A 22,357-nucleotide genomic window follows, 5' to 3' on the forward strand; every position below is an offset into this window, starting at 1 on the left:
GATGAATTTGAATCGGATTATATGACAATATTTATAGAATATTTTTTTAATTTAATTTAATTTATTTATTTACATTGGGCAGAATACTGATTGATTAATTAATCACACCAAGAAACTTGCTACAAATTAGTCCATTTTTTCGTTCAAGAAACGGTAAGGTCTCGTTTGGTTGGTCCGATACATCGATGATTAATTAATTAAAACAATTGAATTTTTATTCGATGTTTGGTACGGTTCGATTACAGGGTTATATATATGGATTACATGGAGACGAAGAGGCGGAGCAATTTGACGAAGAAAATCGTATTAGCAGCTGCACTTAGTGCACTCTTAATTTTCATGATTAAGAGGTCACCTTCTACTTATGTTTCTACCAAGGTATATATATATATATATATTATGTTCTTCGTTTTTTCGTCTTCACATTGTGTAATAAAATATATGTCGATTTCTATTAGTAGCCAAGGCAAGAACAAAAAAAAAGAGAAAAAAACGAGACCCCTCGATGCATTTTTCTTGAAAAAAAAAGAAAATAAGAAACATTTTAATCAATTTTAATTTTTACGCGTGTCAAGTTTTCCGAGCACGAGGAAGGGGTAAGACACGTCTTAGTGACGGGAGGCGCAGGCTACATCGGTTCTCATGCAGTTCTTCGACTTCTTAAAGACAAATATCGTGTTACTATCGTGGTACGTCATTTTTTTGTTACACATATATATAAATACATACATATGTAAAAAACAATTTATTTTTTCGTATACTGTTAAACCTCTATAAATTAATACAACCAGGACTAGCAGAATTATATTAATTTAGTGAAAATTAAATTATCGAACTAATAACTTAGTAGGCTTTTACCGAATTGGGACCGGAATAAACTATTATTTAAGCGAGGTTATTAATTTATCGTATTCAGAATTTTTGCAATTGCGTATTTATCGACAGGACAATCTTTCACGAGGGAATATGGGAGCGGTTAAAATCTTGCAAGAAAATTTTCCAGAGGCAGGAAGACTTCAGTTTATATATGCTGATTTAGGAGATGCTGCATCTGTATCCTTTTTTATTTATTTAATTTTATTTTATTATTATTTTTTTTTTATAAAAAAAAAAAGAAAAACAGAGGATTTTTTCTTAGCCTTTTAATTTAAGGTAAACAAAATATTTTCGGAGAACGCATTTGATGCCGTTATGCATTTCGCCGCTGTTGCGTACGTTGGCGAAAGCACAGCTGAACCTCTAAGGTACGCTTACTCTGTCATTTCGGATCAAGAATTTTGAAACGAGGAAAATTAAATTGCAATTTATTTGCGAAATAAATAAATTATTTTATCGAGCATCTTCGTTGATTCAATTAATAAATATATATGCAGGTATTATCACAACATTACTTCAAACACGTTGATAATCGTGAAGGCAATGGCGGCGCATGGCGTAAAAACTTTGATATATTCGAGCACTTGCGCCACTTACGGAGAACCGAAAACAATGCCGATCGTAGAAAACACTACACAAGTAATCCTTTTTTTTTTTGAAGCAAATTTAGGGAATATGAAATATATATAATTTTGATATATTTACTTATTTATTAATTAATTTAATTTAATTTATTTTGCAAAGTTTAGCTACCAATAAATCCATATGGCAAAGCCAAGAAAATGGCAGAGGATATCATAATTGACTACTCAAAGACATCAAACATGGCTGTCATGATTTTAAGGTTACTAAATTTCACCTTTTTTTATTTTTTTTTAAATTAAACACACACACACATCCACATGTATGTGTGCGTTAAATAACCGTGTCTAAATATATAATTAAAATAATTAAAATTTAGGTACTTCAACGTGATTGGATCGGATCCCGATGGACGGTTAGGAGAAGCTCCACGGCCCGAGCTTCGGGAACAAGGACGAATATCCGGTGCTTGTTTTGATGCAGCCAGAGGAATTATTCCTGGACTAAAGGTACATTTTTTTTTCTATTGTGTTATTATTATTTAATGAAATTATTTACATAAAAGATTCATGATTTCAAATATATATACATTAGAATCTCGATAAATTAATAACATCGATTAAATAATAGTTTCTCCCGGTCCCGACTCGGTGAAAACGTGTTAAATTATTATTAATTGGATGATTTAATAATTTGTTAAAAATTAATAGAATTTCCCTAATCCCGACCGTATTAATTTATAGATGTTTAACTGTATATATATATATATATATGTATGTATAATTGTGGTTTGCAGGTTAGAGGAACTGATTATGGCACTAAAGATGGAACTTGTGTAAGAGACTACATTGATGTAACTGATCTAATAGATGCACATGTCAAAGCTTTGGCCCATGCCAAGCCCGGAAAAGTCGGCATTTACAACGTTGGCACCGGAAAAGGTCCGTTTTTTTTTTTAAATATTTTTTTCTTAAATATAAAGACACCATCAAAATTGTTTTTAAACGTGACAACTATGTTGTCGGATTTTCTTTCGGGCCAAATCTGACGATCTGGGCCCGATCCACAATCAACGGATTGGTTATTAGTTATTCGAGGGCGATTCAACTTTTATTTTTTAAATTGAAAAATATACTTAGACCTCGTTTGGTTGCCAGAATTAGATGAGGAGTCAATTGTGTAATTGGACTAGAGGAAGCCTAATACACAATTCGTTACATGATTGTGTTAACGAGTGTTTTGATCAACGTTTGAATGTGCAGGTAGTTCGGTGAAAGAATTTGTGGAGGCGTGTAAAAAGGCGACGGGTGTGAACATAAAGGTGGATTACCTAGACCGACGCGCCGGCGACTATGCCGAAGTTTACAGTGATCCTTCGAAGATATTTAATGAACTCAATTGGAAAGCTAAATATACTAATCTTCAAGAGAGTTTGGCTGTTGCTTGGAGATGGCAAAAGGCACATATAAATGGTTATGAAAATTAATTTACTTTTTTTTTTTTTTTTTTTTTTTTTATAATTATTATTATTTTCACAAATCAGATAGCTTTTTTTTTTTTGATAAAAACATAAGAATTAATTGTTCTGAAGGGAGTTGGTGTTTTTTGCAAATAGAAGGACAAATTTAATTCAAGTTTGGTAGCAGAGTTACATACACTTGCAAATGGCTTTGTTCATGCTGTTATTATAGCATATTCCTATTGTCTTCATAAGTTTTACTTTTTAACTTTTAAGAATATCAAAACATATCCAGCGCCGCCGAAGCACCACCGTCTGGATATCAAACACCTCCACCATACACCCGGAATTGAAATAGCCCTCCTCTCGTAAAAATGCAAGTTCCTCATCTGCCTACCCGACCAACGCATTATGCGGCAGAGCTTCTCCCATCCCATCCAATACATTATGGTTTTTCAGCCATCGAGTTTAGTATTGATATGCAACAGTTTGTGTAATCGACAATGGTCGATTAATAAATCAACTATGCTTCTTTTAAAGTCGATTTATTGTTTTTAAGTCCGAATACATTTTAATATTTTAATCAACTACACAAACAGCGTAGTCGATTTCCATTCAGTTTAATTCAGAATTTCGTGAAAAATACAAGGTAGTCTAGAATGTTGCAAAAAAACATACAGAGAGAGAGAGAGAGTTATTCTTAATTATCAAATAGTGGACGAGAAATTAGAAGCTACACCTGGTTATTTATATTGGATAAATTTGAATCGTGCATCTGAACATAATGACACACACACACCTATGTGTATGTGTACTCAGTGGTTAATTATTTAATCAAACATACGATTTAAATTCACTCGATATAAATAATCAGATGTAACATCTAACTTTCAATTGTGTAAATAGTCAGGGAATCAACAAAAATATTTGAAAATTTGCTACACATATATATTTCTAACTTTTCAAAAATTGCAAAACGGTCCCATTTTCTTTTTTTATCCGTGAGGTGTCCTCGAGCGTCAGACACAAAACGTATTCGAAATATAATATATATAAAACACAAACATTAAATAAAGAAGAGAAAATCCATTTTGAGTTAAGTTAGAATTAAAGCTTGAAAAAGGTAATGTCTTCCATTAGCTATAATCAGAAACCAAAGCATACGTGTTCAAAACCAGAACCATATCTCCATCACTATCAATTATCAGTTCGCTTCCATGGATGGACCATATTTCAGCAGCACTTACGCACATGAATCGAGAACTCGTTGCTTCAATTTCCCTCCATATATATATATATACAGGAATTTTTGCAGAAATTAATATCGGGTAAATTTGGGGGAAAAATCAATGGCTTTGCATTTGAGCAGCGCTTGCTTCTCTGCTTTTAGCGGGAGTAAAGTTCGTGCAGTTAGAGCAGTTGCTTCTGAGCAGGGCGGCGTTTCCGTGAAGACAACCGATGAGGGGAAGGTGAAATTGGGCGGTTCGGAGTTGAAGGTGACGAAGCTAGGGCTTGGAGCTTGGTCGTGGGGCGACACCAGCTATTGGAATAATTTCAATTGGGATGGTAAATTACATTTCTCCCCACTCCAATTTTCTTTTCAGTGTTTCAATTTTTTATTTCTGTGTGTGTGTGTGTGTGTGAAAGCATGGCAATTGAATTAATTATAGTTTAATTTGCTAGAGAAGAGCTGGTAATGGAATGAAAACACATTGATGTTGCTATTACAAGGCTTGTTTGTTTGTTTTTGTTTTTTTCGATTTTCCGATGAAGTGTTGAAAGAATCATTAATGTTACATGTTTGTCTAGGGTGTTTTAATTTATTATATATATAAATTCACTCGTGATTAATGCCGTCATGATTCGGGTAATTAGATTGCCAACATAAAAAATAAAAAAAATAATCGATTTTCTTGAATTATGTTCGATTTCAGACAGGAAATTGAAGGCTGCAAAGTCAGCTTTCGATGCCAGCATCGACGGTGGTATAACATTCTTCGATACTGCAGAGGTTTATGGCTCACGGGTAGGAATTTTTTTTTTTTAATTTATTTTGCTTCAATACATTTTAATCAACAATAATATTAAATATTGTATGAAAAAAAGTAAAAATCATATCATATTCTTGCAGATGTCGTTCGGTGCTATCAGTTCCGAAACACTACTTGGAAGGTAATCATTGACCATATTCGTAAAGCGCACTTTTCCTTACTTTTTTTTATTAATTTTAATTAAAAGCTATCGTAAATAATTAGATTCATCAAAGAAAGGAAAGAAAGGGATCCCGATTTTGAGGTAGCTGTAGCTACCAAATATGCAGCTTTACCATGGAGAATCGGTCGAGAGAGTGTTATTTCTGCTCTCAAAGATTCTTTATCTCGTCTCGAATTATCTTGTGTTGACTTATATCAGCTCCATTGGTATGTGAGACTATCAATTTCTTTTTTGTACATAATTTAATCCCAAAATTCATATTGATCGATTTGTCATTACGTAAATCTTTCAGGCCAGGAATATGGGGAAACGAAGGTTGTCGATAAGTATTTCAATTTTCATCTTGTTCATATATATATATATATATGCTTATTTAAATTTGAAGAGGGGGTTAGCAAAATCTGGGATCATTTGTTTTATTCCAGGATACATCGACGGTCTAGCAGATGCTGTGGAGCAAGGTCTCGTGAAAGCTGTTGGAGTATCAAACTACAGCGGTAAATTTCTTGCCATTTTTCTTTAAATGAAGATATATGCACTTAATAAATAATTCTCTATTTTAAAATATATTAAAAAAAAAGAAGAGATTTCGTAAATTTGAAATGATTTATGGTTATTTAGAGAAGCGTCTCCGTGAAGCATACAATCAACTGAAAAAGAGAGGTATACCTTTGGCTTCAAACCAAGTAAACTACAGTCTGATATATCGACTCCCCGAGGAAAACGGTGTCAAATTGACCTGTGATGAACTCGGTATCACCTTAATTGCATATTCGCCACTTGCTCAAGGTGAAAATCCTAGCTCTTTATTTATTTATTTTTTTAATTCCTTTTAAAAATGTCTAATGAATATACTCGAGACAATTTAGATTAATTCTGGTATTATTCAGGTGCACTTACGGGGAAGTATACTCCAAATAACACTCCGACCGGTCCTAGAAGAAGTATTTACACCCCCGAATTCATGACTAAAGTAAGTGCTTTTAGTGAAAAGAGAACTAATTCTACTTACGAGTTTACCACCGAATTATATTTTATTTTATTTTATTTTATTTTGGCAGCTACAACCTCTAATAAACCGGATAAAGGAGATTGGCGAAGGCTACGGCAAAACCCCAACTCAGGTTCGTTCTTTCGAAACACTACCTTATTTTTCAGTTTAAGTTGCTTCATAGTATTTGTTTCTTTCAATGTATATTGCAAGAAATACTTCTAGTCGGCTAATATCTCTGCAAATTCGTCGTTGTATTCGAGGGTTTTATTGCATTTACCACCCCCATGTTTACTCTAGTTGTCAAAAACCCACTATGATTCAATTTTATTAGCAAACTACGCTATAAGAACCCACCATTTTAGGGGGTAGTGTGTTAATTAGTATTTTAGAGGAGTACTAATGCAATTAACTCTATAATTGAATTTGTTACATCTACACCTTGGCTGAGCCAAAATTTTCTAGTCGGGGTGATAATATCTACACTAGTAGGAAGAAACAAAACAAATTTCTATATCGAACAGTAAACTTTCGACAAAGTGGAGGGGGGCCATGGCCCCCTTAGCCCTATGCTGGTTGTGTCACTGCCTATACGCACGACAAAGTCCTAACTGTCTTAATTGGAATCCATATGTTAATCATAAATGCCAATTGTTGGACATTAAAAACATTCAATGATTTATTTATTTTTTTATTTTATTTTTTTTGACATGAATAGGTTGTCTTAAACTGGCTCGTTGCTCAAGAAAACGTGGTCCCGATCCCGGGGGCCCGCAATGCGGAACAAGCACAAGAATTCGCCGGTGCGGTGGGATGGACACTTAGCAACGACGAAGTCGAAGAGCTGAGATCAATGGCATCACAAGTAAAACCAGTCGTTGGTTTTCCAGTTGAGAAGTTATAAAGTTTATACAAAGCCTTATATTATAGTATGAATTATATACAACTAAGGTATATGTTAGTATACTGTATAGTGTGAATCTTGATTATTTCAATAATATTTTTGTGTTAAACGTGCTGGTTTTTTAATTTCTTTATTTCTTTTTGTTATATATATATATATATATATATATATATATATATATATATATATATATATATATATATATATATATAAAGAAAATCATTAAATATATAATTAATCAGTCAAATCTCGCTAATAGTCCCTCATTTTAATTTTTAGTTTCACTTTAGTCCCTCATATTGTCCTTTGGTATATAATTTAGTTAACTTTAACGAAATCTTTTATTTATTGAATGTAAATATTCTTATAATTTTTTTTGTGATAAACTATAAAAAAAATTAGTAAAGAAAAACATATATAATTCAATTAGTTTTTTAAATATTAAAATGAGGTCATAAAAAATATAAATAAATTCTTTTATAGAGAGAATATATGTAGATGACATAATATTATTATTTCAACATTTTTTTCAATTCAAGTCGTATCCACAAAATAAATGATTCATTTTATATTAATATAAATTAATATTTCGTAAAATAGTAGTTTCTAAAGTTATATTTTTCTTGATTGCAAACACTATTTTTAATATTTAATTTAAGAGAAAAAGATAGAAGATGAAAAACAGAGAATGAGTCATTATCAAGAATAATATTATCCAATAATAAATAAATAAATAAATAAATAAATAAAAGTGGTTTGGTAATTGGTGCTGCATCTATGATTTTCAGAATCTTTACAAAAAACAAGTGGTAAAGAATGTGCAGTTGGAACATTCTATCAAGTCCCAATGAACGGCTAAAATAAAAATTACAAAAAAATAAAATAAATAAAATGAGCGGCTCCTATAACTTATTTTTTCACTATTGTTATTATAAATAAGAACTAGGTAAATTACGGTCCAGATCAAATTACGAAAAAACTTCTATATATTAGAGAATTTTAGTGAATTTGCAACTAATTTTTTTACTTTAACCCACAAATTTATAAGCACATAATGTTTAAAGTTTTTTTTTTATCTTATTTAACTTTTTTACAATTTTTTTTTGATTAAATAAATTAACTAAAATATTTGTTAATTATAGATATGTATACTTTAATTATTTAATTTCATTTTTTCTAGAAAGTACCTAGATTTTTTTTCTACAAGCTTACATATCAATTGAAATAATCTATCCAACCAACCACTTGCTTCCAATAATAGATGTAAAGATAGCAATGAATATAGAAAAAGTAGTTAGATTTTAAATTATTATTTATAAATAATAATTTTGTGTCAAATCAAATGGGACCTTTTCTTTTGGAAAGGGGTATGTTGCATTGGATATAATTACTCCGATTTAATAGTTTGAATGCCAATTTACATGGTTGCACTTGATTATTAATATATTTTTTTTTAAATATTAGCCAATGATTTTGATTGATCCCAATACTTTATTAATTTTTTTTTGTAATGAAAGAACATGCAGTCCACTGTATAAGTGTACTGGATAAGTCTACACTCTCGTATAATAGTTTGCAAATTATACAATAGACATAAATTACACTAGACTAACCATGTGTAACAAGTTCCACATAGCGACAGTTAGCAAGTAGATACGAATTTTGATATACACTCACTTTTACCAGACACGTACGTCGACAGATCTTATGTAAATTAAATTATTTTAACGTTCATTATATTGCATAGGTTACGATTCTCAAACAAAAGTTAAAATTTTGGAAACGAGATGAACTCGCCTTGTACCGAGCGAGTATAGTGTAGTGTACTCGGTCTACACGGCAAGCTCATTTAGTTTTTCTATCTTTTTTCCTTTAAATTCTGCGGAAAAAAAAAATTGTTTGAACTCGCCTGGTACCAAGTGAGTTCGCTAGACCGTCCTTTAATTGTCGATTCACAACATATCCAATTCTTAATCCGCTCTTGTTAATGTGGAAGGGAACGATCACGGTTCCGAGTCATTGGCCTAATTAATCAATTCATTGACCACATACTCTCAAGTTCGAATCGGACAGTGACCGTAGACATGTCTAATCTAGGGTTGGTAAACAAGATAAGCCGACTTGTGAGCTCGATGAGCTGATTCGAACTCGAATTTTTCGAGCTTGAGTTTTCTGACGAGTCGAACTCGAGCTTTTTTTAATTGTTTGTGTGCTCACGACTCGGTTGGCGAGGCTTATTATTATATTTTTAATATATTATTTTTATTTAAATATTATAGAACTAATATAAAAAGAAGATATAAATATTAAAAAAAAAAAAAAAATATATATATATATATATATATATATATATATATATATATATATATATTTATGATTACATTTTATTGTTTTATTTTCTAATTTTTTTTTATTATAATCTAAATAATTATTAATAATAATTATAATTAAAAAAACAAAAAAATCCCAAAACGAGTTTGGGCTCAAGCTCGAGCTCGAGTCTATTTTGTCGAGCTCGAGCTAAAGCTAAAATGAAAAAAGAAACACGACGAGCTCGAGCCTGCCAAAACAGGCAAGCTCGATTGTTGATACCTCTAATCTGATCCCTTATAAATATTAATTTTATTTATTTAAAATAAAAAAAAAAAAAAATAGAAAGAGATAAGGTGAAGAATAGAATAATAATAAAAAAAAAAAAAAAAAAAAAGAGGGCCCACCTTTACAGCGATTCTGTGAAGCAATAAGGGAAAGGGAAACAAGCAACGTGGCAAGTTGGGTGGGTCGGGTCATTGTATACGGCTTTACCGAGGGAGAAGATATAGATTTTCTATACAGCTGTCCGATTCGACCATGTGGGCCCCAAGCAATCCAATCCCACCACTAATCTACCGACACGTGGGGGATCTTATTCTGACCACCGCTGTTTAACTTGATAGAACTGTAGGGAACTACCAACTGTATGCAATCACCCAACACCCACTCTTTGTCTCTCTGTGCATGTCTATTTCATTTGATGCTTCTGCTTTCTTTCATGAATCAATATTGACTGAATATATATATATATATATATATATATATATATATGTATGTATACATAAATAATTGCTTGTTCAGTTTCTTTCTGCAGTGTTTTCTGAGGTCAGTTTTTTTTTTTTTTTTTTATATATATATATGTATATATAGTGCTAAAATGAGATATTTATTTATGAATTTTTTTTTTGGGTGAATGAATGTATAATTTGAAGGGATTGATTTCTTTATGGTGGGATTTTTTGTTTGAATTTTGCACTTATATTTGATGATTCAATTTTGCAATTGATGTCACATTTTGCAATTATTGATCCATTTTGCGTCTCTTAGAGAGAGAGAGAGAAATTGATTGATTGATTGAATGATTGATTGATCCATAGTTAAACTATTAGTGGTAATTTAGTATAAAAAACATTAAATTAGTTTGGCAATGATTAATGAAAAAATCTATTTTTTTTTTAGCAGAAATTAAGGTATGGAGTCTTGCCTTATTCCTGATTGGAATACTGAAGTTGGAGTTGAATTCCCAACCTCCATTCAAAGAAAATCTCTAGGGTAAGTTTTCTTCAAATTAAAATTCTTACAATTTTATTCAAATAAAAAATTAATTTCATTAATAAATAAATAAAGATTAATTTTTTATTTGTCATGCATACATACTACAGAATAGACAGTGATCTAATGGAGCTCTTATGGCAAAATGGGGAGCTAGTTCTGCACAGCCAAACAAACCACAGGAAAATAATCAACGACGATCCCTCGTATAAATCGAAGCAATCCCACAATACGAATAACCGAGTATCGACAAGTGGCGCCACCGAAATATCCAACACTTTCATCCAAGACGACGAGACGTCGTCGTGGATCGATTGCCCGATCGACGAATCTTTCGAGAAGGAGTTCTGCGCCAATTTTTTGTCCGACGGAATTCCTCTCCAGTGCGAAAACGTGCTGTTTTCACCGCCGCCAAGATTCGAGTCATTTAATAATAGTAATAGTAATAATAATAGTAATTGTAATAATCAGGAGATGCATGTACAAAAAAGACGGGCGGAAAACGGTGGGGTCCCGGAATGTTCCGGAAGGACTTTCGGATCGAGCCACTGTGCGAGTAATCAGGTAGTGGATAAAGTAAAAAGCAGCGAGAGTATGGAGAGAGAGACGATCGGACAAGCGATCGCTTCTTGCTCGGGTGGATCTGGTAATAGTAGTTTTTGGAAGACGAGCAGTCCGTGTTCGAACGATACTACTAATGGTCATAAAAGGAAGAGTAGGGATGTCGAAGAATCGGAGTGTCGAAGTGATGTATGCTTATTTTTTAATTTTTTTTCGTTTTTTTTTTCCGGACATAAAAAGATATGATTTTTTGAGTTTGGGGAGTCTTTATTTTGTGCAGGCAACTGAATTGGAGTCGGGTTCGGGAAATAAGTCTCGAACGAATCGTAGGACTCGTGTAGCTGAAGTGCATAACTTGTCCGAAAGGGTTAGATACTACGATTTTTTTTTTTTAAATTCCGCATCATAGTTCGATTTTTTTTTTAAATTTTGGTATTGATCGTTTAGTTATTCTGCGTTTTTTTATCGCAGAGACGACGGGACAGGATTAACGAGAAGATGAAGGCATTGCAGGAGCTTATCCCTCACTCTAACAAGGTGAAACTTCTTTGTCTCGATTGAACCCTCGATTAAGGGTATTTTCGTAATTTAGGCATATCTCAGGGGCGGTTTACTCGTAATTTACCCTTGAATTATTTGCACAAAATTGCTAGTCTTAGAGAACATTTTTGTAAAACTGCGTATTTCGTTCGTAATAACAAGCCGTGTTTTTTTTTTAACAAGTTGTGTTTTCTTTGTCTCGATTGAAACCTCGATTAAGGGCATTTTCGTAATTTAGGCATATCTCAAGGGCGGTTTACTTGTAATTTACCCTTGAATTATTTGCTCAAAATTGCTAGTCCTTGAGAACATTTTTGTAAAACTACGTATTTCGTTCGTAATAACAACTCGTGTTTAATTTTTTTATTTTTTATTATTATTTTTTTTTAACTCGAGTTTTTTCGGTTTTAAGTCGGATAAAGCATCTATGCTCGACGAGGCAATTGAGTACATGAAGTCCTTGCAATTACAACTTCAGGTAATATATAATAACTACCTCCGTTTCATATTAACTGTCGCATTGGCTATGTATATTTTCTCATATTACGTGTCACCTTTTTTTTGGTGTTTCAATAAATTACGTGTATACATACATATATGTATATGCATATATCAGTTGATGTGGATGGGGAGTGGAATGGGGCAGATGATGCTTCCGGGCCTGCAGCAGTACATGTCGCGGGCCGGGATGGGAGTGGGCCCGCAAATGTATCCAGCTCATGTGGCGGTTCAAAATCTGGTCCGTCTATCGAGATCGCCGCTCGTTCATCAAGCAATGAATATTGCCTCGAACCAAAATCAAGGCCCGATGGGACCCAGTCACGTCGCGGGCCCGGTTAATTACCCGAATCATATGCAGAATTCGGGTTTTCACGAGCAATATGCTAATTACATGGGCTTTCATTCGACACCTAATGCGTCACAGGTTTGTTCCTTCTCGCACAGATTAGCCATGATTAATTAAATAATTGGACTATGGTTGATGTTTGGTAAACCCAATAATTTTCATTAATTAATCAATCTTATCTTGATTGTTTTATCTTAGGAACCAAACGAGGCAGTAGTGCATAAAAGTACTATGATTATATATATATGTAATATATTCGGGCTAATCGTTTTGCTACTGCATTTTGCAGCCGATGAACATGTTCAACTTCGGTTTCCATTCGGCACAACAGAATCAAGTATCGGCACCACCGGCCAATGGCAACGAAGCTATTTGAATCATAAACGGCTGATAATAGACGAACCATTCGACTTCCCGTAAACTAAAATAATTTTGTTTTACTAATTATTTTGTGAAAGGTATCAAAAATGTAATTAATTTATCGGTACATGAATATGTTCGAAATTTAAGTCTTCAGATGAAGTGGTCATTTCACAAAGTCCGAACAATAATATACCAAAAACAAAATACTTTTCAATAACAATATTTACATAATATCATACATGAAATAATCCAATTTGATTTTTTTTTTAAATTAAAAAAAGAAAAAAAAAAGGGATAATTGTTTTTAATTAAGGTTGAAAAAGGCAATGAGAGGATTGTAGACAACTTCCTTAGCATTAATCCCATAAACAAAGTCCAAATGAGCATATTCTTCCGTATACTGCAACACGATCTTATCGGGATCGTGGTCCGATAATGTATCGATCAACGTTTGCACGTCGTTTACATCGGACAGCAAATCTTTCCCGCCGTAGCCAAGGAAAATCGGGAGGTTGTTCGGTATGCTCGTAATGTTGTACTCCGGAGGGCTCGATTGCCCGTAGTGCTTTTTGTTCTCGCCTTCGTCGTCGTAGTCGTACATTGCTATCGTCCCTCGTCTGATCACTGTCGTTTTTTTCTTTCTTGTCTTTAATCGATCGAAATTTTCGCATTTAAAAAAAGAAAAAGAAAAAATTCGAGACTTACTCTGTGCAAGATGGACCATGTTCTTTGTGGCAGTTGGTTGTTGGTGGTCGAGATTCGACTTTGATGTGTTCATGCAACAATTCGGACCTATATTACAGTAGAACCTCCATAAATTAATAACCTCGATTAATTAATAGATTAATAGAATTTCCTGATCCGACTGTATTAATTTATAGAGGTTTAACTGTATATAGCAAAAATGAAATTTCGGATATTAGTAGTTACGACGAACATATTTAAAAATAAAATAAAAACGCGAGAAAATACCGGTAATTACACTCTCCAAGTCGGTACAGTTGATTTTGGTGCAGACTTCAGCCACAAGTTTGGAAGCAGCTCCCCTGTTAAAAAGCCAACAAATAACCGTTAATCGTGTTTTTTTCGATAGAGGGGGCCATGGCCCCCCTTGGCCCTATGCTGTATATACGGAGATTCATAATCTTACCCTCCGGGGTCGAACTCGTTCAGTCCCAACCAGTACAAGTCCTGTTTAATATAATTCATTACCACACGTAAGTTTTTTCGACATAAGAACTAATGTCGAATTACTTGAAGATCTTTCGATTTTCGCATAGTAAAAAAAAAAATAAGTCGAGTTATTTACTTCGGCTATGAATGAATCGGCAGCAGCTCGGGCTAGTGGAGACGGCATTTGTCCCATGTAAGCTATGGGGCTAAGTAGAGCAGCTGATCTTACGATATCCGACACCTCGTTTCTTGAAAATGCGCCGAACGCCATCAACGTACCCTGTTTTTTTTTTCGTTTTCTTTTTTAAATCCACAATTATAAATTCATTTTAGGGAATATAATTTATAGTATTTATGTGATTTAATTTTTTACCAAGGAATGGCCAACATAGTGCAACTTGTGCCCTGTTTGGTTATAAACATATTGGAATGTAGATGGAAGATCATATGCTACTAATTCATCCCATGACCAGTTCCAATATTCCTGTTGTCCGAAATTTACGAAACCATGTCGTAAGAAACTCGATTCGACGTACCGAACAAAACATAAAAAATATATATATTATTATTTATTATTACCGGATCGTCAGGAGTGAGAGACGTGTGTCCGGTGCTGTAAGTGGTCCCGCGCACACTAGCCAACCAAACGTCGAACCCGTTGTCCGCTAATATAAATCCCAATGATTCGTCGGGCGAATTCGATAGCCATGTCATAGCATCCTGATCATTAATATTTTTTTATTAAATACAGTTATACCTCTATAAATTAATAGAGTCGGGATCAGGGAAATTCTATTAATTTACCGAATTTATTAAATTATCGAGTTAATAATTTAACACGTTTTCACCGAGTCGGGACCGGGAGAAACTATTATTTAATCGAGGTTATTAATTTATCGAGGTTCTACTGTAATGTAAAAAAAAAAAAAAGTCGAGGTTGTGAGTAGTTACACTCATGAGTCCGTGCTGGAGAAGAACCGGCGGCTTAGCTCCGCCATTATTTCCACCGCCGGTTCGTCCGGTCGGGATCCTCTGCATGCTCAGAATATAACCGTCTTTTGTCGTCACCTGATTATTAAATACATATTTTTTACATCAAATAAACTCCAAAAAAACAAAGGAAAGAAAAAAAAACGATAGATTGATCTCGAAATCGTGTTCGTATATATATACTCGATGCTCTTCACACGTATAGCCTTGTGTCACCACCATTAAATTACAGATACCGTCTGGAGAATCGCCGTATTCCGCGCGCCAATCGAGCTTCGTTCTTCCACCGGATGCAAATGCAATAAGCAAAAGTAGAATTAATGCAACTAAGGATGCTGCCATTGTCTTGAAGATTATTTAGCCTTTTTCTCGTTTTTTGCTTCGCTTTCTCGATTGTTGCCGTAGTTTTTATAGGCGGTGGAAAATCGGTAATCTCGTTGAACAAGACATGGAATCAAAATATCGGTTACATGCGTACGTTGATAGTGATAATATAATTGTTTATGAAGTAATAATAAAGTTGTTTTTTTGGAAGAATTTGAGAATATGGATACATTTTAGGGAAGTTGAAGTTACATTTGGCCTTACTCTGCCTTGGTTTTACTTGGTGTTTCTCTAGAAGATAGAGACAAATAGGTAGGGGAGAAAACTAGAATTATTATTATTATTATTATTATTTATTTTTTCAATTTGAAGATTGGTTTAGATTTAATCTATGGCTGCAGAAAAGGCCAATTATGTGGTTTTAATGACTGATTTTATTATCAAATAATTTCATTTGATGTTGATGTGGGAAATGATTTAAGGGTCTAATAAGTTGTGAATCTGGTATGGTTAAAATACGGTCAACCTCACCCTGATGTAAGGTTAAATTACGAAAACTCCATTTTGTTTTGGATAATTACAATTACCAGTCAACTATGAACCTTCTTACATATTCATCATTATGGTATCAAATTCAACATAATCTTCTAGATTATGTGGAATGTTCTCTAGTTTGTACTCGTTTTATGCAGTTTCTGATGCACCACGATCTAATATTTACAAACCTAGAAACACGTGTTATGATCATCTTGTTTCAAAATATGGAGCTCGAATGGGGGTAAGACGGATATAAATTGGAGAATATTCCGTATCATCTAGAAGATTCCACTAAATTTGACACCACAAGGGTGAACATGTAAGAAAATTCATAGTTGAGGGGGTATTTGTAAATACGCAAACAAGAAGAATTTTTTCGTAATTTAACCTTACCTTATGGGGATTGCCATAACACACTGAACAAACGAAATTGAATATTTTTTACTCGTTTTATCGCATGATTGGCAAACAACTTCTTCGGCTCAAAAGTTCTGTTTCGAATGACTCGGAGCCAGTTTTCAAGTCGTGGTAACAAGGATAGGTTTGTGTTCCGCAATGCCGCCGCAGATGATTCTAATATTGAATGTTAAAATTTCAATAAAATAAATAAATAAAACACCAATTTGCAGGAGAAAATAATCAACCAAAAGAGTCCAACAATACATTTAACAGCACACGAATAGGCAGTTCCTCCCAAGAATACATCACTCTCCTTTAAGCAACAAAAGCCAAAAAAAGAGCGTTTATTTTCTTCGCGACACAGCAAACCGAAGATGATTACATAAAGACCGATGCTCTGAGATCATCCAATCGAGAAATCTTTTGATTTCCACAATTTCTCACAGAGCAATCAGTTAAGTACAACACCATTTTATCATCAAATCACTACAATCCTGTTTGTAATAATATATAGTCGACGGATAAGAAAATTACATACGAGAAATCAACGGTGGAACAAAGATCGGAACATCCTCACCCATTACTGGCTGGAAAAGATCCAATTCTCCATACCGCTCCAAAACTCGCATTCTACAATCCTCGGCAGCCATTAATCCAGTGGAGTATGCACCATGCACCGATCCTGGATAATCAATACTCGTAGCTTCCCCGGCAAAAAATAAATTATCCACTGGAATCCTTAATCTCTCGTACAAATCATGGGATTTTCCAACTCTGTCGTAGCTGTAAGAACCCAACGAGTTTTTATCCGAGCCCCAATGCGAAACGAGGTATTGGATCTGCATATATCATTCACAAAGAGTAATTATGATTTATTTATTTTAGAAGATTATGAACCAATTAGGGCTTATTGGATTTAGTATCTATGTTATACTGAATTGCTAAAAACACTCTCAGTTAGTAATATTAGCATAAACGGTCCACAGGGTTCATTTTCTTTTTAGCAAACTACCCTTAAAACTCACCATTTAGGGGGTTGTGTGCTAAAAGAAAGTGCACCGTTGGGAGATTTTTGCTAATATCAATAACTGCATCAGTCTTTTAGCAATTCGATTAAAACCCCCTATAGTTCATTTTTTTAGCCGACTACCCCAAAAACTCACCATGGGTTGTGTGCTAATGCGAAATCAGGGGTATTTGCTAAATTCAATAAATTTGAGAGTTTTATAGCAATTTGATTAAAAAACCCTATGATTCATTTTATTTTTGGCAAACTACCCCTAAAAAATAACCATTTAGGGGGTGGGGTTGTGTGCAATAGAATGCAACATTGGGGGGTTTTTGATAATATTAATGGCACGGGTTTTTAGCAATTTAATATAACATTTGTGTACTAGATGCAATTAACTCATAAAATCTTTGTAATATTTAAAAAGATAAGTAAAATTACCGGCTCAGAAGCATTTGGAAGGATTCTTTTAAGTTGTATAAAAGCAAAATTAGCAGCAGCCTCGTCGGACATTTTCTCAATATCACGGGCAAGTTGGCCCGAAGGCATGTAAACAAGTACTTGATGGCTTGTGGCCTTGTGCAAATTGAGAAAATAGCTGCACCCGTACGAAGTTTCTGCTACAACTCCCAAGAACTCTACATTAGGCCAGAAAACGTTGTCGAAGTGCAAAATTATCTTGTTCTCAATCCCAACTCCAAGGTCGTTGATTGCTTCTTCTTTCCACTCGGGTAATCTTGGCTCAAATTCAATGGTGTTTGATTTCAGTACACCAAGTGGGACAGCAATAACAGCAGCATCTGCTATAAATGTTCTTCCGTCTTCTACAATTACCTTTACGCCATTATATCGCCTAACTACTTTTGTCACTCTGAAAGTAAATACAAAAGCAAGAAAGCAAGGTCAGAGTGGAATTGTATATTAGGGCCTCTTTTGGGAGTGTTGATGGGATTGATAAGACAGATTGAATTGGTTGTGATTAATTGTCTCGTTTTATCATTTGCGATTATACACTGTGACGTTCTTTTATCATGGGCTTGAAACCTAAATCCCAAACATTCGACCCAAAAAAAATTTGATTATACTATCTATCAAGTCCTACCCTTATTCCGAAACAAAACCTAGAGAGAATTAATCCGGAGGAAATAACTAACTAAATTCTCACTAACCTTTGGCCCAAGCGAATGTCGAGGCCTTTTGCAAGAGTATTAATGACAGGAAGGTATCCTCGGACCATGAGCCCATGCCCACCAGGAAGCAACTCTTCCTATAAAGAAAACATAAGAAATGTCAAACAATATAGAACACAATTTCACTATTTGTAAAAGGTTAATCAATCGAGTCACAGTCTCACAGATGCAGGGAAGGAAAAAGAATTTGAAGGATGAAAAGATTTTCGTAAAATTTTAACAAGAGGGAGTAACCTGGTCCCAGCCTTTGAGTGATATCGTATCAGCATCTGCAGCAAACCAACCTTCCATTCTGCATAGGTACCACTGCAACACTTTATGCTCAAGCCCATCCAACCTACAAAATGGGTTAAAGTCCTCTCATTTAATGTTAGAATTTAGATAGGTTTGATAGATCTGATAATGTTAGGAAAAAAAATGTGCAGGTAAAACCTTAAATCTGGTCTTCTCTCAAAAACAGTTGAAATGGCACGTTGTATGGACATGTCCTCGCTCGATTCTTGTCTAACAAGATCAGTCTGCAGACAATATTGTAAGCCAAAGGAGAGATAGTAAATATAACCAAGTACTAGGGAAATGCAGAAAAGATCAATCACAAGACAAATCAATTAACACTACAATCTTTTTCTAACATAATTGGAATACCTCTTTCAAGATGCTCTCAAATGTTACGCCAACCTTTGAGACTAAATCTTGAGGAACTTGATTTCCCTCCATATCAAAAAGGGCATAACTGAAAGGAAAAAATATATATTAGTCACCATTAATAGCTGCAATACAGTTGATGAAAACATAAAAATCAATTCTTTCAGAGCCAAGAAATTTGAATGTCTTCATAGTAAAGCAAAATATATAAAAGCACAAAATATATGTAATACCAGTGGAATCTAGCTAGGATTTTACTGAATCGAGTGACAAATTTTGAGAAGTGAATGAACTAAGCACTTAAATCGTGAGGATAGTATTGTTTATTCCCAGATTCAAGAATTCATCTCGTGAATTCAATGCTATTAAGTGTTTAACAATATAGATCCAATACAAGAACGAACATATCCTCTTGAGAGTGAGCACCCGAGAAGTTAAAAGGGCAAAAAGAAGAACCTTTCTAAATCGTGGTCATACAGAACTGAGTTGTCTCCACTAGTTCGATAAAGTGGTAGTCCCAGTCTTCCAATAATTGAAGCCAATGGGTTCTCCTTGGAAACACCATGTAACCTGACAAGCAATATCCGAGAATAATTAGCATGAATATTATCAAGATACTGCAGATAACGAGTAGCTGGACTACCAAAATAGCATATTACGACTCCAACAGTGTATATTTCTACGCAGAGCAAATATAACTTACCACGATGCACCCAAATCAACAGGGAAACCAAATGAATAATTAGTATGTACTCGTCCACCAATTCTATCCCGTGATTCCAATAAGATAACCTGCCAAAAATAATATAGTTTCTTCAGGACTATTTTTCTTAATCATACATGTCATAGAAGATAATTTTACATCTAAATATTGACCTGAAACGAGGCATCATGTAGAGCTCTCGCAGCTGCAATGCCAGCAAAACCAGCACCTATGACGATAACCGATGGTGAGGCAGGCGATCTCCTCTCCAAGGTCGAATAACGAACAGCTAAAAAAAAAAAAAAAAAAAAAAAAAAAAAAAAAAAAAACTTTCTCAAAATATACCCATGACTTGTCTACTACAAACAAGTAGTTCGCTTGTTTACGATACAAGTTTAGCTAACTTTATCATAAACATATTTGCTAAACATAAGAACCCGAAGCCAATCGATTTAACTGCATTCGTAATAATTCAACCCCATCAGCATATATAAAAGATGAACAAACAAAAAAAAATACAACAGTGATCAATCAAAGGAAAAGATCAAACAAACAAGGCAGCTGAAAAAGCACGAAAAAAAAACAAAAGATTTATTAGGGCACACACCAGTTTGCAGCTGGGTATTACTCTTGCTGTCCCTGGAATCCATATCTCAGTGAAGATCGGCGGCGGCAATGGGCAATACAGAAACAATTACTACTAAAACTAAAATTACTCGACGAATCAACCGATCTTAACCTCGATAACAGCTTAGATAATCTCAACAACAAGAGGAACAACAAAAAGGTATTGGTTTCCGTAAATTGGAGAATGGAATAGGTGAAATAGTTAGAATTCGAAGACGAAATACCCAGATTTACCAAACGGCTCATGCGTCTCTACCCAAAACCTACCCACCTTCAGATCGATCAAATGAAACCCTAAATCGAAACAGAAGAGAGATAAATACCAAACCGAGCGAAATCACGATTCCAATTTTTTGAGGAATTTGCTAAAAATCCCTGAATAATTCAGCAATAAATAAATCCCCCGTTAATTTCTACTGATGAAGAAGGAATTTTTATTGGGAATTGTTTTCCCCAAAAAACAGGGTAGAAATTAAAGAGGGATAACTGGTTTCTAGAGAGAGAAAGTGGAAGAAGAATAAAAAAGATGGAATCCTGTTTCGGAGGGGAGTTTGAGGCAATGGCGGAGGAGTTCCGCTTTTATTTATAGACTGTGGGAGCCAACTCATATGTCACATGAAATAAAGTTTTATTAGGTCACATACTTTAATTTTTATTTAATTTTATTTATTCTATTTTTATTTATTTTATTTATCCCGCAGTGCAGTCACTTGCATTATAATCTCGGTATACATCGAGTGATTATTGATCGTTGATTTGCATATAATTAGATATACTAGTGGAAAGTTATTTTACCATGTTAAGAGTTAATAATCATCTGGTGTATTTTCACTAGGTGTAGCGTCTCAATAACCGTGTTTGTATAATTCTTGTATTGATGTTGTGTAGATAAATAGTTGCCATATTTTGTGTATATTTTTTACTAACTATAACATGGATTTGATATATTTTTTTTTTAACTATATATGGACTTTGATTAAAAATTAAATGGGAAAGTATTTTATTGCAATATTTATGATTGATATATGATGATGCTAAAAATAGATCACTTTAAGTAGTTGAGATCAAGGGAGCGCTGGGAGAGCAGTGGTGCTAGATGGCCCTGAGATACCTGCGAACAAAGAACACGTGAACTAAGCCCGGGTTGATCCGGCGGAAACCCCTCCGACGTTCAAGTCAGACGTGCGGATAGTCGGTAATTGTAGAGAGAATTCGAATAGAAGAATTGATTGAACAATAATAGCGTACCCTCATTAAACGAACTTAAGTTGTATTTATACTCTATTGATTGGGCCGAGATCAATTTATCGGGCTCAACCTTATTCTGATGTGATTGGACTTCCGTAGAAATAGATATTAAATTGGGCATGTAGCCCAGTAAATATGGGTCTATTGGGCTGGAACTTGGTTAAGTTGGTAAATCGGCATTGACTGTGATGAGGTCATACACTCGTTTGAATTTTATATAATAAAATTATATTACACATGTGAATATGTGATGAGTGGTTAATCGAAATTAACATTATTGTGTAATAATAGTTATGGGGTCCGTGTTGGTAAAGTTGGGCCAAACCAATTATAGTGGACTTATTATATAGTATAAGGACAAAATCCTGAAAGAGATTTATTCGACCCACCGATCTAATATACGGAAAAATTGAAGTCTCTTTAGAAGTTTGTCCGAAGAAAGTTTGTTAGAGCTAAGCTCGTTAAACGATACCCTGGAATATGAGGGTAGCGAACTCGCCGATCTCATATGAACATGCAAGAGACGATGGAGGGGATAGGTAGAGTAGGTGGAAGAAGAAGATTTGAAGATATTTTACCCAAATAGATAA

At 34.1% G+C, this 22,357-nt stretch overlaps 5 protein-coding genes across 8 annotated transcripts; 3 read left to right on the plus strand and 2 right to left on the minus strand.

The window, feature by feature from the left end:
* The first annotated feature begins 28 nt into the window (after positions 1-28).
* Positions 29-3,092, plus strand: LOC105951958 (UDP-arabinose 4-epimerase 1). The gene is made up of 10 exons (XM_012975448.2): positions 29-153; positions 246-378; positions 576-689; positions 946-1,053; positions 1,153-1,244; positions 1,374-1,515; positions 1,626-1,720; positions 1,838-1,967; positions 2,255-2,399; positions 2,721-3,092. Exons 2-10 carry the CDS (start codon positions 256-258, stop codon positions 2,942-2,944), a joined length of 1,173 nt encoding a protein of 390 aa, XP_012830902.2. The 5' UTR covers positions 29-153; positions 246-255; the 3' UTR covers positions 2,945-3,092.
* On the plus strand, positions 3,078-7,135 carry LOC105951959 (NAD(P)-linked oxidoreductase superfamily protein). The gene is made up of 10 exons (XM_088811635.1): positions 3,078-4,483; positions 4,852-4,943; positions 5,049-5,089; positions 5,173-5,337; positions 5,424-5,446; positions 5,557-5,628; positions 5,753-5,920; positions 6,022-6,104; positions 6,193-6,255; positions 6,841-7,135. Exons 1-10 carry the CDS (start codon positions 4,267-4,269, stop codon positions 7,024-7,026), a joined length of 1,110 nt encoding a protein of 369 aa, XP_088667761.1. The 5' UTR covers positions 3,078-4,266; the 3' UTR covers positions 7,027-7,135.
* Positions 7,136-10,029: 2,894 nt separating this feature from the next.
* LOC105951961 (transcription factor PIF4) lies at positions 10,030-13,075 on the plus strand. 4 transcript variants are annotated; one of them, XM_012975450.2, is made up of 8 exons: positions 10,030-10,164; positions 10,522-10,611; positions 10,722-11,361; positions 11,453-11,539; positions 11,644-11,709; positions 12,125-12,190; positions 12,329-12,637; positions 12,849-13,075. In XM_012975450.2, exons 2-8 carry the CDS (start codon positions 10,532-10,534, stop codon positions 12,933-12,935), a joined length of 1,335 nt encoding a protein of 444 aa, XP_012830904.2. In that variant the 5' UTR covers positions 10,030-10,164; positions 10,522-10,531; the 3' UTR covers positions 12,936-13,075. The 4 variants fall into 4 exon arrangements, with proteins under 4 accessions (XP_012830904.2, XP_088667758.1, XP_088667759.1 ...); XM_088811632.1 differs by having other exon boundaries at positions 10,109-10,164; positions 10,519-10,611; XM_088811633.1 differs by lacking the exon at positions 10,030-10,164 and adding an exon at positions 10,219-10,288.
* Positions 13,007-15,517, minus strand: LOC105951962 (triacylglycerol lipase 2). The gene is made up of 9 exons (XM_012975451.2): positions 15,269-15,517; positions 15,047-15,163; positions 14,675-14,815; positions 14,469-14,579; positions 14,232-14,375; positions 14,073-14,113; positions 13,895-13,968; positions 13,628-13,714; positions 13,007-13,546 (listed from the first exon to the last, which is right to left on the minus strand). The coding sequence occupies exons 1-9, from the start codon at positions 15,425-15,427 to the stop codon at positions 13,227-13,229; spliced, it is 1,194 nt and encodes a 397-aa protein (XP_012830905.2). The 5' UTR covers positions 15,428-15,517; the 3' UTR covers positions 13,007-13,226.
* A 1,051-nt stretch (positions 15,518-16,568) lies between these two features.
* Positions 16,569-21,132, minus strand: LOC105951963 (polyamine oxidase 2). Its single transcript, XM_012975452.2, has 10 exons — positions 20,500-21,132; positions 20,066-20,181; positions 19,893-19,981; positions 19,646-19,759; positions 19,190-19,277; positions 18,977-19,062; positions 18,779-18,881; positions 18,524-18,621; positions 17,796-18,225; positions 16,569-17,184 (listed from the first exon to the last, which is right to left on the minus strand). Exons 1-10 carry the CDS (start codon positions 20,540-20,542, stop codon positions 16,876-16,878), a joined length of 1,476 nt encoding a protein of 491 aa, XP_012830906.2. The 5' UTR covers positions 20,543-21,132; the 3' UTR covers positions 16,569-16,875.
* Positions 21,133-22,357: the final 1,225 nt, after the last annotated feature.

This window comes from Erythranthe guttata, chromosome 13 (genome assembly GCF_056151865.1).
Source record: "Erythranthe guttata isolate IM_541 chromosome 13, IM_541, whole genome shotgun sequence".
NCBI classification, from domain to species: domain Eukaryota; kingdom Viridiplantae; phylum Streptophyta; class Magnoliopsida; order Lamiales; family Phrymaceae; genus Erythranthe; species Erythranthe guttata.

What these genes read in the sequence shown, in the direction of transcription:
- LOC105951958 (XM_012975448.2), top strand. Translation starts at nt 256, where the DNA reads ATGGATTACATGGAGACGAAGAGGCGGAGCAATTTGACGAAGAAAATC. An exon ending in CTACTTATGTTTCTACCAAG is followed by an intron (nt 379 to 575) that starts GTATATATATAT and finishes ACGCGTGTCAAG; the next exon opens with TTTTCCGAGCACGAGGAAGG. An exon ending in AGCACAGCTGAACCTCTAAG is followed by an intron (nt 1,245 to 1,373) that starts GTACGCTTACTC and finishes ATATATATGCAG; the next exon opens with GTATTATCACAACATTACTT.
- LOC105951959 (XM_088811635.1), top strand. Translation starts at nt 4,267, where the DNA reads ATGGCTTTGCATTTGAGCAGCGCTTGCTTCTCTGCTTTTAGCGGGAGT. An exon ending in TGGAGTATCAAACTACAGCG is followed by an intron (nt 5,629 to 5,752) that starts GTAAATTTCTTG and finishes ATGGTTATTTAG; the next exon opens with AGAAGCGTCTCCGTGAAGCA. An exon ending in ACGGCAAAACCCCAACTCAG is followed by an intron (nt 6,256 to 6,840) that starts GTTCGTTCTTTC and finishes TGACATGAATAG; the next exon opens with GTTGTCTTAAACTGGCTCGT.
- LOC105951961 (XM_012975450.2), top strand. Translation starts at nt 10,532, where the DNA reads ATGGAGTCTTGCCTTATTCCTGATTGGAATACTGAAGTTGGAGTTGAA. An exon ending in ATTCAAAGAAAATCTCTAGG is followed by an intron (nt 10,612 to 10,721) that starts GTAAGTTTTCTT and finishes TACATACTACAG; the next exon opens with AATAGACAGTGATCTAATGG. An exon ending in CGACACCTAATGCGTCACAG is followed by an intron (nt 12,638 to 12,848) that starts GTTTGTTCCTTC and finishes TGCATTTTGCAG; the next exon opens with CCGATGAACATGTTCAACTT.
- LOC105951962 (XM_012975451.2), bottom strand. Translation starts at nt 15,427, where the DNA reads ATGGCAGCATCCTTAGTTGCATTAATTCTACTTTTGCTTATTGCATTT. An exon ending in ACTATGTTGGCCATTCCTTG is followed by an intron (nt 14,376 to 14,468) that starts GTAAAAAATTAA and finishes AAAAAAAAACAG; the next exon opens with GGTACGTTGATGGCGTTCGG. An exon ending in CCGATTCATTCATAGCCGAA is followed by an intron (nt 14,114 to 14,231) that starts GTAAATAACTCG and finishes TATATTAAACAG; the next exon opens with GACTTGTACTGGTTGGGACT.
- LOC105951963 (XM_012975452.2), bottom strand. Translation starts at nt 20,542, where the DNA reads ATGGATTCCAGGGACAGCAAGAGTAATACCCAGCTGCAAACTG. An exon ending in TATGACCACGATTTAGAAAG is followed by an intron (nt 19,278 to 19,645) that starts GTTCTTCTTTTT and finishes TTTTCCTTTCAG; the next exon opens with TTATGCCCTTTTTGATATGG. An exon ending in GACATTCGCTTGGGCCAAAG is followed by an intron (nt 18,226 to 18,523) that starts GTTAGTGAGAAT and finishes ATTTACTTTCAG; the next exon opens with AGTGACAAAAGTAGTTAGGC.